Below are 16,077 nucleotides of genomic sequence, written 5' to 3'. Positions count from 1 at the left end.
GGATCGGACCCGCGGAATCCGTCGCCAGGCTGCTTGCGGGGTGGAGGGCGGAGTGGGCGATTTCAGTGACAGAAAATGGTGAACAGCTTGGCGGTTCGAGCGTGTAAAAGGCCGGCGGCCAAGGCGCGAGCTTCTGCCGTGACCTAAAATTGATAACGTGATATTTTTGAGTTGGGCAGCACTCCTGCACTTAAGCCTGGAGCTGATAGTTTAACCCATATATGTTTGCAGGACCGTGCAATTAATTTTAGGGCACGCCCCATTTAAAAATCCCGAAATCCCGTTTCTAACTGTAGACCAGCGTGTGCAGAGCAGCTGGCGGGGGGAAGCCACTGGCCCATGGGCTGCAGGCCAGCGCAGGGCTGGCTAGTGCGCGGGGCAGCCTTTAGCGGCCTTTGGGACTGCTCATCTTTGGATGATTGTTCAAATGCTTCGATACGCATAATACATGGGATGATTAACAACATGGAGTACGGAGCAAGTGCTTACAAAAAGTCGGTGATAGTTAATTTTTCAGTGTATCTAAAGCCGACTGAAATAACAGAGCTATTAATGGCAATAGAGGGGCATTATAAAGTTGCCTTGAAAATTCCTTTTCTGTCCTTTTATACTGTCATATTTTGGCTGCTGGTAACGTAGTATTTGTTTGCATGTTTGGCAGAAGGGTGGACTTGACTTGGAAGGATTGTTTCTGTGCTGTACTGCTTGCAGCTCTGAGAGCCGTTTGGGCGTTTGAAGCTGCAGTGTTTCCTTGCGTGGGGTTTTGAGTCTCACGTGCTTCATTCTCTGAGCGGGCGCAGACGAACTCTCCCATTCGCTTCTTGAGTTTTGCATCGTTGCTCTCTAACACTCTTCTGGCTAATGCATTGCATTGTCCCAGCTGCGCTTGCAGACAAGCGGGATGTGATTTGTGCTGTGGTGTTTGCAGAAGTGATGCACTGGAAGGGATGTGAAGTAAAAGCTTCTCATTAGAAGATCTGTGCTTGGTAAGAGCAGGTTTGTCAAAGGTAGCCAGTGAGTTCAGACATTTCTGTTTTTTTAATCTTGTTTTTTATCAGAGCTGTTACCTTGACTCACTAAACCTGTCTTCATGCCAGTGTGTGGTGCAGATGAGAATAGGCGTTGGCTTCACAGGGGTCAGTGGGGCGTTTGGATGTGCTACAGGACGTTAACTTGGCAGTGGGGTTGTTCTGTGTTATGTAGCTTTGAGTCTGTAGTTCATAAAGATGACAACAATATGTTGTAAGGTGCACAGCCTGTATAGTTGCTTTCAAATCTATATTTTAAAAGAATATTAATCTGAAAAAAGTGATCTCTCTCTTAAAAGAAAAAAACTGCTTGTTACCGGTACAGGTATCCTGCTAGATGGCTTTAGCTGATGTGGTGTTAAACTGAAAGGGATTTAGTATAATACCAGGGCGAGGGAGGTCATTCTTGCTTTAATGCTTCTCTACAAGAGATGGTGGGACTTCCTCTGTTTAAGGGCGGTTTCTGTTCCCCTGTCCTGTGCTAAAGTGGTGCAGAGGGCTGTGTATGAGCTGAAACAGCCACTAAGAAGTAGCTGGAGGTGCTCCAGTTGTCCCTTCTTTTGCTGACTAGAGTAGAGTGTTCCTATCGCTCAGCTCTTTGGGATGAATTAAGGCAAGTTTCAATGATGAGGCAGCTGCGGGGTCTTGCTCAAGGGTCCTGCCAAACCAGAGGCGTTCTGTAACAAGAGACATCGTACAAGAAACAAGTTATGTTTTACCAGCACTGTGATGTGAATTTTCTCCTCTATGTATCTGTGTTTGCATGTGCACTGTGCTGGGCAACACAGTGGATTGTCCTTGCAACTCAGCTGCCCCTCCTGGTGGTGTGGCTCTTGCGTATAAAGGCAAGAGAAAGAAAAATACCTCAGACATGCTTTGGAAAAGCCCCCAAAATAATAGACTTCAACAGATTTGATATCTGACTCTATTTTAGATTACCTTCATTTTGAATTGCATAGTAGAAGACTGATTTAAAAAATTGAATAAATTTTCAAAGTAGATTGGAGTGGGTAGTTTAAATTACAGGTTGTGTGTGGTAACGCAGGCTTGCAGGCTTGAACCCAACCTGACTCTCTTTGCTGCTTAGCCCTAGGAAAATTTCTGTAATGGATATTAAAGACTAAATGATAAAAACATAGCAGCAATAGTAACGGAGATTCCTAGATATTACAGTTTTATGCCATAATGCAAAAGAACAGAATAGAAGCCTTGGGATGAAGCTCGCGCTTTTTTATAGAGCTTTCGGTTGAATAAACTGTGAGGTTTACAGCAGTGTTTGTGTAGTTTAAAGTTTGGTAATTGGATTCTGTTTTAAAGAGCATGTTATGTAAGGATAGTTATTGGTAAATACACTTCCAAAGTAAACATCACAAGTCCTTTAAAAGAAGTATGGTTCCAAGAAAAACACAGAGAGAGTTTTATAAACACCATTAGCTTTAAATACAAACTGATTTATGCAGTAATGTTTCATTTACACAGCAAGTCACAGAAATCATGAACGTTTGCGATCACTGCTGCGTAAACCTGGATTCCTGTTGCTCCAGCTTCTCAGACCATCTCAGACCTGGTGGATCTGCTGATGTATGTGTGACTGCAGTAGTAGAAATGTGTGCGGGACAGCAGCTGTGGGTAATGAGGCTAGCCCAGAGCTACAGCATATCCTGGAGTTAGTCCCGTGCTGGAAGCATCATTTTACATCTGCTATTTGTGTGTGCTGACAAGCAGTAGAGGTTAAAGTTCTCACATACTTGTTAGACTCTTGTAAGATGATCACAGTAAAAATGGTAGTGGCAACTGAGGATACCTTCCAGTTACACAGTACTGCCTCTTTCCAAAAATGACGGCTCCCACATGGTCTTTGGTAGAAGAGCAGATTATATGGAATCATAGAGTCATTTAGATTGGAAAAGATGTTTAAGATCGAGTCCAATCGTTAACCCAGCACTGCCAAGTCCACCACTAGACCATGTCCCTAAGTGCCAGGTCTACGTGACTTTTAAATACCTCCAGGGATGGCGACTGCACCACTTCCCTGGGCAGTGTGTTCCCATGCTTGACAACCCTTTCGGTGAAGAAATTTTTCCTAATATCCAATCTAAACCTCCGCTGGCGCAACTTGAGGTTGTTTCCCCTTGTACTATTGCCTGTTCCTTGGGAGCAGAGACTGACCCCCTGTCACTACCCCCTCCTTTCAGGGAGCTGTAGAGAGCAAGAAGGTCTCCCCTCAGCCTCCTTTTCTCCAGGCTAAACAACTCCAATTCCCTCAGCCACTCCTCACCAGACTTGTGCTCCAGACCCCTCACCGGGTTCGTTGCCCTTCTCTGGACACACTGCAGCCCCTCAATGTCTTTCTTGTCATGAGGGGCCCAAAACTGAACACAGCACTTGAGGTGAGGCCTCACTAGTACTGAGGACAGGGGGGATGGTCACTGCCCCAGTCCTGCTGGCCACACTATCCCTGATACAGGCTAGGATGCTATTGGCCTTCTTGGCCACCTGGGCACACTGCTGGCTCATATTCAGCCAGCTGTCCACCAGCACCCCCAGGGCTTTCTCTGCTGGGCAGCTTTCCAGCCACTCTGCCCCATGCCTGTAGCGCTGCATGGGGTTGGTGTGACCCAAGTGCAGGACCCGGCACTTGGCCTTGTTGGACCTCATACAGTTGGCCTCGGCCCATTGATCCAGCCTGTCCAGATCCCTGTAAATATGAGCATATGGATGCTGCAAAGCCGCTTCAGCGTGAAGTCAGATGAGTTGGCTCAGAACTCCTTCAGCAGTGGTTTACTGTGGCTGGTGTTGCCTGGTGCAGGTGGAGTGCTGGTGTTACCTGTGTTGCCAGCTGAGCTGCGGGAATGCTACCTCCATCAGAAAGGCGGTAACCAGCAACATAATGTTGCTGGTGAAAGCTGCCATACGCTAAGGCACTGCTTCTGTGGTAACCATCTTCTCAGTAGCTGTGGTCTGCGGTCTGCAGCTATGAATACTGCTGTAGTAGTGTTTTTATCTGGTATTATTTCGTGGAGAAAGAAGGTTGAATATGCACATCTGAAGAATAACAGTGAAGCAAAGCTGAAAACCTTGTTTTATAGTTGTCTTTTTAGACTAGCTGTGTGAAAATCTCTAATTTAGATGGTTGGATAAGGTTGCTTTAGAATTAAGCAATTGATGGGGCACTCAGAAATGTCTACTTTAAGTTGCATGCTGTTGTACAGCCAGCATCAGGGCCAAATTTTGAAAATTCTAACTAATCCTCTGTTTTTTAGGTCTTTTCAAAGTATCTATGTAGGCTTCCACCTCTTCCAAGGGCTTTGAACATTCCTACATCTCATTTTTCTAGTTTGTAAAACACATGATACTTTCATTAGATGGGTGTCAGAAGGAAGGGTGATACATAATATTGAGAACAAATTACTGCAGTATTCTGTATGCTCAAATTGTTGTTTTCAGGTCTCCAAGACCAAAAAGATTTTAAACTATATGTAATGTGAAACAAATAAAGATAGGCTGCTTTGTGTAGTCTGCTTCTGCCCTCAGGCAGACCTGATTGTAATACACTCACAGTACCTATCTGAAGAGCCAGCAAAATTCGCTGCAGCAGACTTGCCAGCAAATATTTGTTTAAATAATTCAGCTAAATCTGTATGAAGATTTGTATGATTATTTTGCATTCGTCTAACCCCTTCCTGTTTTTCATGCAGCAGAGCAATGTGAGTAATCAAAGCTAAAATGATGAGAAAATAGTCCCATTAATTTGAGTGGGCATGGAAGTTTGTGCTTGTGCTACTGGTTTCTGACTGCCTCAAAGAAAATACCCTTAAGTGCTGATAGTGGTTTGAGAGTCATGGTGCGGTTTGTGAGTCTGCTTTATTCTTTTTAAGGAGAGAAATATACAGTAAAATCAAGCAGTAGCCCAGTCCCTTGTGTCTGTCCCTTTCCAGCCTTCCCCTGGGTGAGCCTATGCTAGCTTTTTGTTCTGATCAGAAAAGCACTTCTAAAGCAACTCTCCTGATCATCTCAGCTCATTGCACTTTGGCTCATGTTGAAAAGCAGTCTCAGAGCTTGCAAACTGAACTCCTTGTGGGTGAAACTTAACTGGAGAACATAGCACAGCCACCAGTAGTATTCACTCCCTGAGACCAGACTAGACTTAGTCTAAAGTAAACCCCTGAGAAACGGATGGTGAGGATGTCAGACCCTCAACACAGCTGTGCTGCTTGACAGACTTGCCCCCAGGTCACCACAGCACTTACGGTGTGAAAGAAGCTTTGCAGTGTTGATGCCTACTGAGTTCTTGCCCAGGTGTTAGATTCTCCTGGTGAGTTTTTCTCAGGCTGTTCTTTGCTGTCAGCTTGGTTGTGATCAGATTTGCTGATTGACCTCAGCATTGAATAAAAACGCAACAGGAAACAGTAGAGTGACCTGGAAAGCTCCAAGCAGGGTATGGTCTTAGGGGAATCAGTTGTATGTTGTTGTACTCTCAATAGAAGAAACAATTAACAAAATCATGTGGCCGAAAGGTCATTTCACCTCAGTCTGTGTTCTTTTTAGTGTGGTCTGAGCTTTTGATGCGATTGGGTATTAAAGTCATTATAGAAAGTGATTAAATTTGGCAAAGACAGGTGTTAGAGACTTCAGGAAATGACTCTGAAACCTAGAGTTAGTGCGATTAATGAGAACAGTTTTAGAAAATGTGAACTGTCAGTAATTAGAAAAACGCATGAATTGGGACGGATTATTGTTCTGTGAAGGTTTCTTCGCTCTTTGAAGCAGGTGGTATGAGGTGAATCACAGACCTGCTCTGCTCTGGCTGTTCGTACCTTTCTCAATAGTTAGAAGCCTCCATAGACATGTACTTCAAGGATTCAGAGGAAAAAAAGCGCTTTAAGTGCAAGGTTGTCCAGGAAATAGCCTGGCAGTGTGGAAAGGGAGCCTGAGCTATAGAGAAGCACTGTGAGGCAAAGGCACCACACTGAACGGGAGGCAGGCGTGCTGGCAGGGAACACCAGGTTCCTACTCAGCTGTATATCCCTAGCCTTCTGCTTGGCAGCGTGTGTTACAGGTGATGGACTAAAACAAGCCCTTGCACACAAGGTGCAATGTCACGGGCACCTGCCCCCCTGTGTTTCAGAGGCCCCTTTGCTGAAGCTGTGTTGTGGGTGGAAGGGGGAGACTTCATAGGTCTAGAAAATGGCAAACTCTTCTCTCTGAAAGTCAGCATTGGTGTCCTGCCACTAGTGGTTCTGGACTGTGAAACGTGGAAGAATGGAAACTGCATCTGTATAGCTGGTGGTGTGTGAAAGATGCAATAGTCTCCTTCTGTAGCTTGGGCCTGTAGAGGTTTATTTCTGTTTGAGTTCTGCTGAATCATCACAAACTGTTTCTTGGGTGGAGGCTGCTGGGCATGTTCCTGTTGTAAGATCTCTAGGAAAAATACTTCTGTGATTCACCTATCTTTTTTATAACGCATGTCTCTTTGACCTGTCGGGCTGTACAGTGTCTGTGCTCTGCCTCCCATTAATTTGGAAAAGCTATGGTAAGATGGGAGTCTTTGCAGAGCTGCAGTTTTGATGCCCATATGGAACTCCCCGTATTGTTTACTCTAGCATCGCTTAATGTGTCAGAGTGCCTCAATGAAGTGCTTACCTAGAATGTCACCTTCTGGGCTTAGAAATAGTTGAAACCCGTGACCTGTCTGCCTCGCGCTGTTGCTTTACTTTCAATTTGCTTAGTTTGCTTTGGAGCTAGGACCTAGGAGAAGCCAAACCCCGCCTATTCTATTCTCTTAGGACCCAGGAAGCTACTAAAAAGTTGAAATAACCAGTGACAAGATCGAGCATTATCACTTCTTTGGAAAAGAACTGTTAACCAGGGAGAATATTTTTTCCTTTAAGCTCTATGCGTAAAGCAAACACAGCTTGGAGAGTTGATGCTGTTGAGCAGACTGCCATATCTGCTGTCTTTGGAGTTGAAAGAGGATTGTTTAATCATGCAAGACTGGTCCAAAGTTAAATCTCTTCACAGTGTAAAAGACAGAAGGGTAGAGGTACCCCTTACACATACCTCCTCTTGTCTCTCTAGTCTACTAGTGAGTGAGCTTGGGCAACAGCAGTGGAATGGCAGGCCTTCTTTCTTGGCATCTTTTGTACTTCGTCCTTCTGAGGACGTCCTGGGTAGTCTGGGCAGAGTGGTTTGGGCAGCATGCTTTGCACTTCCAGCAGCCTGCTTTGCACTGTGGACTGTTGGCTGTAGGTGAGCCAAAAGCCAATTTAAATCTTGGCAGTGGTGGGACAATTTTCTATGTTGTCCCAATAATACTCCCTAACTGTTTTGCCTATTTGTATGCAATATCCTTGAGAAGACACGTCCTGAAAAAATTTGAAAACCTGACTGTGGTGTTCAAGCTAAAACTCCCTCGAGTTTCGAAGACCAGTGTTATGAAATTCAGCATTTCAGATAAAGAAGAATAAAAACATTCAGAGGAGACAGGAGCATTAACAGATGTCAGCCAGAGGCAGCAGGTGGTGTTTGCAATCCCTCAGATTTTATAGTATTATTCTATACTTGGTTATCTTCTTTTCTCAATCCTGTAGCAATTTAAAAACTGCGTGCCTTCTAGAAACCCAGATCTAGCACCAAGGTGTTCAAAACCACATGTGTGTACTTGTGGATCATTTTCATAGAGCCAAATGCAAATGATTTTTTTTTCTGCCAATGTGCCGACATCAGTTTCACGTGTTGTTTGTTCTTTTAATAACAACCCTTTTTTATTTTTCTCTCCCACCCAGCTTCTTCCCTCCATTTGCATGTGCGTTGGAATAGTGGCTGTTTTAATCATTGCAGGAGTTAAACTGACCTCCCATAAACATGGCAGACGAGGACCTTATTTTTCGTATGGAAGGGATTGATAATGCTAGATCAACTACAGCAAACTCTGGAAATTATCTTGATGCTGATAGTGATGATGAAGACAATTATTTTATCTGTCCAATAACTGATGATCCAGTTTCTAACAAGTCTGCCAGTATCAAAGTTGACAATTATTATAGCAGCTTAGCAAAAACTGAACAGTACGGTTCAAGCTCTTCTCCTAGAAACTCGTTTAGCTTTAAGGTAAGTATTGGCTCCAGCCTTCAATAAGGTTTTGGTTTTACTTAGTTGGCATGAGAGATTCTCTAACTGCTTCATCTCTTGTAACTAACACTTTTCAATAAAAAAATATATCTGATTTTTCCAGACCTGCAGTTACTTCCATTAAGCCAATAAGTCTAACACGGCCATTGAATTGCTTACTGTCCCTTTTAATTCAGTGGGAGATCTTCATCTCCAAAAGCAGCAGAATTGAAGCAAACAATTCACTGTCATTGTGATCAAACCATTAAAAAAGCAATACATTGATTGGGAAACTTAAAAGATTATACTTCTTGTAAGCTAAATTGGGGCCTGGCAAAAGACATTCTATTATGGATTTTGCCAAGCAGAGTTGTTAATCCGTAATATTTTTATTTGGACAAATAAAATTGTAAACAATAAAATTGTAATGATAGGTTTTCCAGTTATAGTTCCTTCTTAGGGAGCTTTTAACATGTTGACTTTTGTGCTTGGACATGAAGTGTCACACTAAGTGTCACGCTGGCAGTAGTTCCTGACAATGTACTCGTGCAGTATCTGACGTTTTTAAAATGAACAGCAATCACAGCATTGCAGAGAGGTCACAGGGGCCTTTGGTGCTTCCTTGGCAGTGTGTCCTGTTCCACTCAGCTCCCCTGGCACAGATCAGGCCAGGCAAAGGGAGTCCAACTCACGGGCAGTGGAGCCTCAAGAACACAAGTGAGACACTCGCTATGGGTTAAATATTCCAAATATGCACTATTTCTGCTAATCTAGCATGTCTCTTAGATTTTTGTCTAGACTGGGAGTTAACACATTTCTTGTTATAAATATTAACATATTATTTAATAGATACTTTAAAATGGTGGTTATGCCTAATGCATGCTTTATTCCTGAAGAGGTAGCAGAGGGTTTATTTCAGCTAACATATTAAGTAACACATTAAAAGTGAAACACTCTTGTCGGCAGTAAGATTTTTATTAAGGCTAGTTAATAGAAACATTGAAAGGTACATGTTCCTAAGGAAGGTGAAGAGTAAAAGTTTAGTATAGACAAGGGGGTAGACTTTCATGTATGCTATGCTAAGCAAGCTAAGACGTGATAGGGAGCTTAGTCTAAATTTGTGTGTACATTTTAGCACGTACTAAACACTTGCCTCTGGGTTTGCAGTGTGAGTTCTGAGTCATGTGGCCTGAGATAAAACTGATAAGGACTTCAGAAGTTACAATTATTTCCTCCTTCTAAGCTATCATGTTACTTCTGCATAATATATGCGCCCATGCTTTGGGCTTCACAAGGCCGAGTTAGCATTTTAGCTCCTCTCTCAGATAGAATGCATTGGGTTGAGACGTGGAGCAAGCAAGTCTCCATCTGTTGCTTGAACTGCAGAAATGGTGACTTCCAACACACAGACAGGACTGACAGCATCATAAACCACCACAGCCTGGTCTGATCAGAGTCCACCTGATAGAGCCCAAAGCTAATGGCAGTGTGGGCCATTGATAATGAAAAGCAGAGAAAGAAAGAAGAATTACTATTAATTCGCTGCCTTTAAACAGGACTCAGCAATGTTTAATTAGCTAGCTAATAGGCAAGACCCTTTTAATGCGTACTTTCCAATTAAAAAAAAATTTGCCAACTTGCCTCAATAGATTTGTTCACAGAAGTTCTAAGAATGAACTTAAATTAGGAATATAAATCGAAGAGTGGCTTTTTTTTTTTTTTTAATTAACAAAGAGAACAGAGACTCTTTGTCAATCATTTGTCTTATCACATGTATTTTCCTACTTTTATGTTTCTCCTGCATCCTTTAGAATGACACACAGCATCGTTCTAAGCACAGCTCTGTGGTTGACCATAGTCGGGTAGGTTAAAAAGAAAATGTGAACACAATATCTAATAAATGCATTAAGACTTTTTTTGGTTTGGTTTGTTTTTTTCCTTTTATGGCCTTTTTTTGTTCATTATTTTATTGTCTGGGAGAATTGCTTGCCTCAGCCCATAAAAGCCATCAAGTCAAAACTAAAAAAGATACCTCTTAAATGAAATAATGCCCATCTTTTGTTCTCTGCCCTGAAATATCACTTCTTTTAAAGTGCATGTCTGTAGCGGTTTCTTCACAGTATTTGCTACTGTGGACAAGAGTAGAATGGATGCAAGGCATCTACTTAGTCTGTATGGCAGCCACACACCTACAAGAGGAGAAAAATTGCGCTGTTAGCACCATTTCCATGAAGCCCAGCTCGGTTTGTTTGAAGATTAGAGTGCAGCTTTTGTACAAAGCACCTCACAAGATCAAGCACAAGTAATTAATTTATTTAAATCATTACCTAGCATGGACACAGATCACCCTTTTGGAGAGGGACCCTACTCAAGAATGATTTGACATAGATAGTTGACTGAGCCTTGACTTGTTTCTGTCTCCCTATTTTTTTCATATGTATTCAAGTGTGGAAGTTCTCAGCTCCATAGGAAATGTGTATCATCGCATGATCTGAGGCAACTTCATTTTCTTATGAAACATGAAGGAAATCTGTGTCCGCATGTCTTTTAAACTTGTTTTATTTACTGTAGTATTGTGATAGTTTTGTGGTTTTGTTGTCAGAAAAGGGGACATTTAAATTGTTGCAAGGTATGCAGATTTACAGCTGAAATAAACAAACACAAACAATTTAAAAGCTCAGCTGCTTCAAGAACTTCTTGATGCCATTGCTGACATCAGTTTATACTGTAATTTTTTTTAAAGTTTTGGCTGAGATTTAAATTCCAAAGGAAAAAAAACCCAACTAATATTTTAAAAGTTACTGTTTCTGCATACTTGAAATTCAGTTACAGAGGCAGTAACAAAATCTCAGAGCTCAGTAGTTCTTTACTGGTGTGGGTGCAGAGTGGCCTTTCCTCCTGCTCACCTTGCAGAAGGCCTTCGGCACATGACAGGATCATATCTCCAGTTCTCTTGGAACAGTACAATGTAAAAAGAGGAGGATCAAAACGTTTGGAGAAAAGCATCCAAATTATCTGGCAGAGAAAGACTGCTTATATTCCAGAAAACTCCTTTAATTTTTTTACTCTTGACTTGGTGGAGATTGAAATAGCTACTTGTCTGGAATTGTTACAATAATCCACGTTTACAGCATTCTAATTTCTTCTTTCTTATGCTGAACACAATTTGGGGGCCTTGGGGTTTACAGAACTTTTTTGCTTCATTCATACTGCTCTATTGCTAATGGACATTTTTATGCTTACACTGTCAGCATATGCTGTGAGTTACAAAAAGTTAAAAATCAAAATAGTAAAAGTGAATTAATATCATCTACGTGTGACTTACCACTATTTGCAGCATATGTTTGAGATATTTGCAAATTACAACAGATTTTGCAAATTATACTTTGTGTATACTAGACTAGATTCTGTTCTTGCTAACTGTATGATGGTGCAAATTCAGCTAAAATCTGATGCTTTATATTTTTGAACTGTGTTTCATTATACTTGAAGCTATAAAATGTCAGAGTGGTCTTCTGTACCGCTTGGTTCCTGCTCTGAGTAGTGCTTTGGGGGGTTCTGTAGTTGCATGTCTTCATAGCATTGGGATCTTGATGTGCTCTAGAAAATGCCATTGTTGTGAGTTGCCGCTGATTATGAATAACCTGCCAGTTTGTAACTTCTTCAGGAAACCTGGAAACATGCTATTCAGAAAGCTAAGCACATGCCTGATCCGTGGGCAGAATTTCATCTTGAGGACATTGAGACGGAACAAGCCACTCGTTACAGGTCTGTGGGTCTTTCTGCTTTTAATGCCAATGTTAAACAGAATGTGTTAGTTTATGCATGGGCTGTGTTTGTGTAGGGCACAATATGTGTAATTACGTGGCTGAAGAACTTTCAATAATGCCCAAAGTGAGTGTGTCTTAACTGAATTTCCCAGGAATATGTAAATACTGCTCATCGTCAAAAAATAAACCTTTCAGCAACCCAGTGTCACTCTCTTTCTCACTTTCCCACCTACATAGTATCTACGAGTTTCACCATCTAGACAGGAAACAAGTCTGAAAAGTATTTTCTAGTTGATTTATTAATGCTGTAAACTTAATCTAATAAGGAAATTAATCCCAATAAAGAGGCAGCATACTTAGTTTCAATACTTTAGGAAAAAAAGGCAACATAACACTCTCTGCCTTTCCCAAAATAGCAGTTTCACTGTTGCCTGTCCACGCAGTATTGCTGCATGTGGCTGGAATTTAAAGCCTTATAAAGCCCAGAATAGCTCAGCATGCTGTACGTGCTAAAACGGAGTTTGGCCCTTAAACTATTCTCAGTGCTTTAGCATAGCTTTGTCAAAATGTTTACCCTACTGACACAGGTTTCTGGATGGAAGGGTTAGGAGTTAGAGGCCGGTTAATTACCACTTAGCACCTTGGGAGGCCTCTCTTCTAGTCACATAACACTGTCACGAAGTGTTCTTCCCCATAGACTGCTTCTGTCGCTGGTCATCCACACAATCCTGAAATAGTATGCATATTTTAAAATACAGTTAAGTGACAATACTGGTTTAGAGCTACTTGAATACCCTATTAAATGTAGTGTTGCAAAAGTTCAGCTTCTATAGCGGGATCTGCTCATTGTCAGTAGGGTCCAGTGTCCCCTCAAAGAGCTATGCATATTTCTTCTTTCCCACTGGAAGTAAGGAGGGCAGGAGTGTGGTGGGAAGACTAGAAGTTTTTGCGTTGGAGTGGTGGCAGCACTTTTTAGCAGTCAGCTGGAGATAAGGAAGGATAGGCGCTGGGGATGGGAGGATTTGGGTTCCTTCTGCATTTTTCTAAGAGGCGCAACTCCTGATTTTGCAGGTACAATGCAGTTACTGGGGACTGGGTTGAAGATGAAGTCCTCATCAAGATGGCTTCACAAGTAAGATCACATTGTCCTTCATGTTTATTAGCAGCCAAATTTGTCTCTTCATTCCTGTTACTGAACGGTGGCAGCAAGATGTTTTCCTCATATAGAAGTTTTGAAGTCTCAATGTAATTCTTTTTTCTTACCTCTCTTTCTCCTCGGCTGATCCATTATGTTTTGGTGTCCCAACAGCCTTTCCTTCCCAAAGCAGAGTAGAACATGGAGTCAGCCCTTCCCTATCAGCAACGTGAGGCATTTGTTCCTTTCCCAATGATCTCTGTCCCATTTCAGCCCTCCCATTTCCTGCTGGCCTCATCTCCCTGCCTGTCAATAGTCCTACTGTTTTGTGTGCTTCCAAATAATTTCTACTCTTAGGATGAAAACAGACTGAATTTTTGGCATGTGAGGGTAGAAGCTACTGTCACTTCCCAGTTCAGTCATGGGGTTGGTGGGATGTTGGAGTCGCCTTGCTCTGTGTTACTGACATAGGATGTGGCATCTGGGGAAGTGAGGCTCTATTTGGCGTATCCTCTACAGAACCCTAAATGCAGAGAGCATGAGGTCTGCAAAGCCAGTTTCTCTACACAATCACAACAGAGCTGACTCAAACTAGAGAGAGAATTTAAATAGCTTCTTTAAAAGACATGTCATGTCTGCTCCATGGGATATTGAGGAGACACTTACTCCCAATCTCTTTTCCCCAGATTGCTACTTACACTGTCAGTGGGTTTTCACTTTCCTTTGAGGAGACATGTATTGTATAGAGCCTGTTTGAGAGCTGCTTTCTTCAGGTTGTAAAGGGGGAAGACATGGTTGTGTCTTTTACTGTTTAGAAATTAAATTTGTGGAAATGGCAATGCTGTGGTTTTGTTTTTTCTTTTTCTTTTCCCTAGCCTTTTGGCCGTGGAGCAATGCGAGAGTGTTTCAGAACGTAAGTATTTGCTGGCTTTATCTTTGTTGGCCTCCATGCAGTATTTTCTTCAATGGTGACTGGAATTTCACTTACGAACGGTGAAAATTGTGTAGAGTGTGGGTCCCCATTAGCTCCCTGCTGTGCCTTTCTAAAAGGCAGAACTGAGGGGTTTATTCCTGTTTGTGTGACTCCAGACGGCAGCACAGGGAGCAGGTTCAGAAAGCAGAACATTCTCTTAAGGGAAGCACAAGTAAGTTTGATGCAGGCATCCAGTGAGCTTGCTTTGGAAAGTCAAGCCATTGCCCATACTGGAACTGCAGTGGGATGGATAACATGCAATCATACCCAGTTCCAGCAAGTATAATCAGCCTATCAATTAGTAATTCATAAAGTAATGCTATTTCCACCATCTCTTGGAGGCAAAATGTTCATAAAAATAGAAAGGAGGAAAGGAGCTGCATTGTTTCTGTGTTCCTAGTGTGCTAAAATATCTTTGAATTTGATATGAGGCTGTGGGTCTGTGCAGCCTAAAGGCTGACTTGAGGCCTTATAATTAGGCAGAGAAAAGGGGAAAGGATAGTTGTATGATGCAATCTCAATTCAGAAAGCCTCCCTCGGTAAAGAATGTTACCCTCCCAGAGTTTACTTTGGAACATGTGTACCAGAATAATCCTGTTCTAAGTAAGGCAGAGCTTGAATACTCACATTTACTCTTTCCAGAAGGGTAAAGTGTGGAAGAACACAGAGGAGGAACTTTTCTTTCCTCAGAGAGTGTTAGCAAATATGGTTGCAGGCATCAGCATCTAGCTATAAATCGGTTTGTGCTAGAAGAGTACTTCACCCTTTCCAGGCTCTCGAAATGAATGAAATTAGTATTTCCTGGAAAATGTATGTGTATGTGCTTAAAGCTGCTACTCCTTCTTTTCAGCTGTGGAATCCAGAGAAAATTTATTTCATGTCTGGTTTCATCTCTGCAAAGAGAGAAACTCCTGAATGACAGAAATGTGATGTTTTCGACTTGAGCAAAAAGGAGGAAAAGCAACCTCTCAGTCCTCCAGTTTGGCATTGTTTCAGTGTCAGTTCATGTTGGTGGCTCTGTTCTTGCAAAGTCAGATATATACAGCAGTGAATGAAGCCTAAGAAGTAACAAATCTTAGCCTGCTGACATTGCTTTTAGCTCTTGTTGTTTACCAAATTCCCTTTTACACAGTATCTTGAGTAGTGCCATAAACAGAAATTTATCTTTGCAGCTTTGCCTTAACCTCTTGTACAAAGAAGGCATAACTCATATTTCAGTTGCCTGCTGATGGATTTTTCCATAACTCTCAGTGGTGTACTGATGTTTCCCATCTGGAGCTTTCTCTTCTACATTTTTGCAACTCTGCAAGTCTTTAGTCACGACAGTGACAGCATTAGCTGCACTTGGCTTAATGAACTTCAGAGAGCATTGGCTTTGGAAGAGCATATGAGCTGGCTTGTTTTACGCAGAGAAATCTGTTTCTTCAGAGAACTGGAAAGGTTTCAAATCCTGGCCAAAATTCTTATCTCACTTGCTTGTTCCTTCTTTCCAAGGCCTCTGTTAACAGTGACTGCCCATCCCTGCAGACAATCTGATGTTGCTTTGCCTTTAGAGTGTCTCCTGTACCAAGACCTCTGCACCAAGGTCTTGGGAGGGGGAGAGGAAGGGTTGAGAGCTTGAGTGCTGCTACTAGCTTCTCAACACGTGCTGTTTACCGTGGCACCGAGAAAGTCTCAGAGAACCAGTGTTCGTTACTGAGCAGAGTATGAGAACTGCTCAGGAGCCAGCTGTGCTTTACTCTAGATTCTTCTCTTCATACTCCTTCTCCCCCTTCAGACTGGCTTTGCATTGCTAGGCTCTCCAGCTACTGCTGCTGCCACAGTAGAGGGGTGTTATACCTTTTTGCTATCTTCTCTGTTGAATTAAGTTCTTGGCTGGAGTGGTGGCAGGGAGGAAGCTGCTCTGGGAAAGAAGACTGTCTGCTTCGGAGTTCTTGATCACGTTGTTTTTTTTCCCATTTGAATTGAATGTTGGCATCTTCTGCAACCACTGAGTACCTGCTCAATCCATTTGTTGGCAACCAGCAGATCCTCTGTTGTCAAAGTCCTCCCCCCCCCGCC

At 42.4% G+C, this 16,077-nt stretch overlaps 1 protein-coding gene across 1 annotated transcript in view; it reads left to right on the top strand.

Annotated features, from left to right (window-relative positions):
- Nucleotides 1–7,892: 7,892 nt before the first annotated feature.
- EEF2K (eukaryotic elongation factor-2 kinase) overlaps nt 7,893–16,077 on the top strand; it is a 22,803-nt gene continuing 14,618 nt past the window's right edge. Inside the window, exons 1-4 of the mRNA XM_009886457.1 lie at nt 7,893–8,138; nt 11,806–11,906; nt 12,980–13,040; nt 13,919–13,956. Of these exons, the coding sequence (XP_009884759.1) occupies nt 7,893–8,138; nt 11,806–11,906; nt 12,980–13,040; nt 13,919–13,956 (446 nt within the window). The remainder of the gene's footprint in view (nt 8,139–11,805; nt 11,907–12,979; nt 13,041–13,918; nt 13,957–16,077) is intronic.

The sequence above is a fragment of the Charadrius vociferus genome, unplaced genomic scaffold, assembly GCF_000708025.1.
Source record: "Charadrius vociferus isolate BGI_N301 unplaced genomic scaffold, ASM70802v2 scaffold746, whole genome shotgun sequence".
In the NCBI taxonomy this organism is placed as follows: Eukaryota; Metazoa; Chordata; class Aves; order Charadriiformes; family Charadriidae; genus Charadrius; species Charadrius vociferus.
This window is presented reverse-complemented; position numbering and strand designations above follow the sequence as displayed.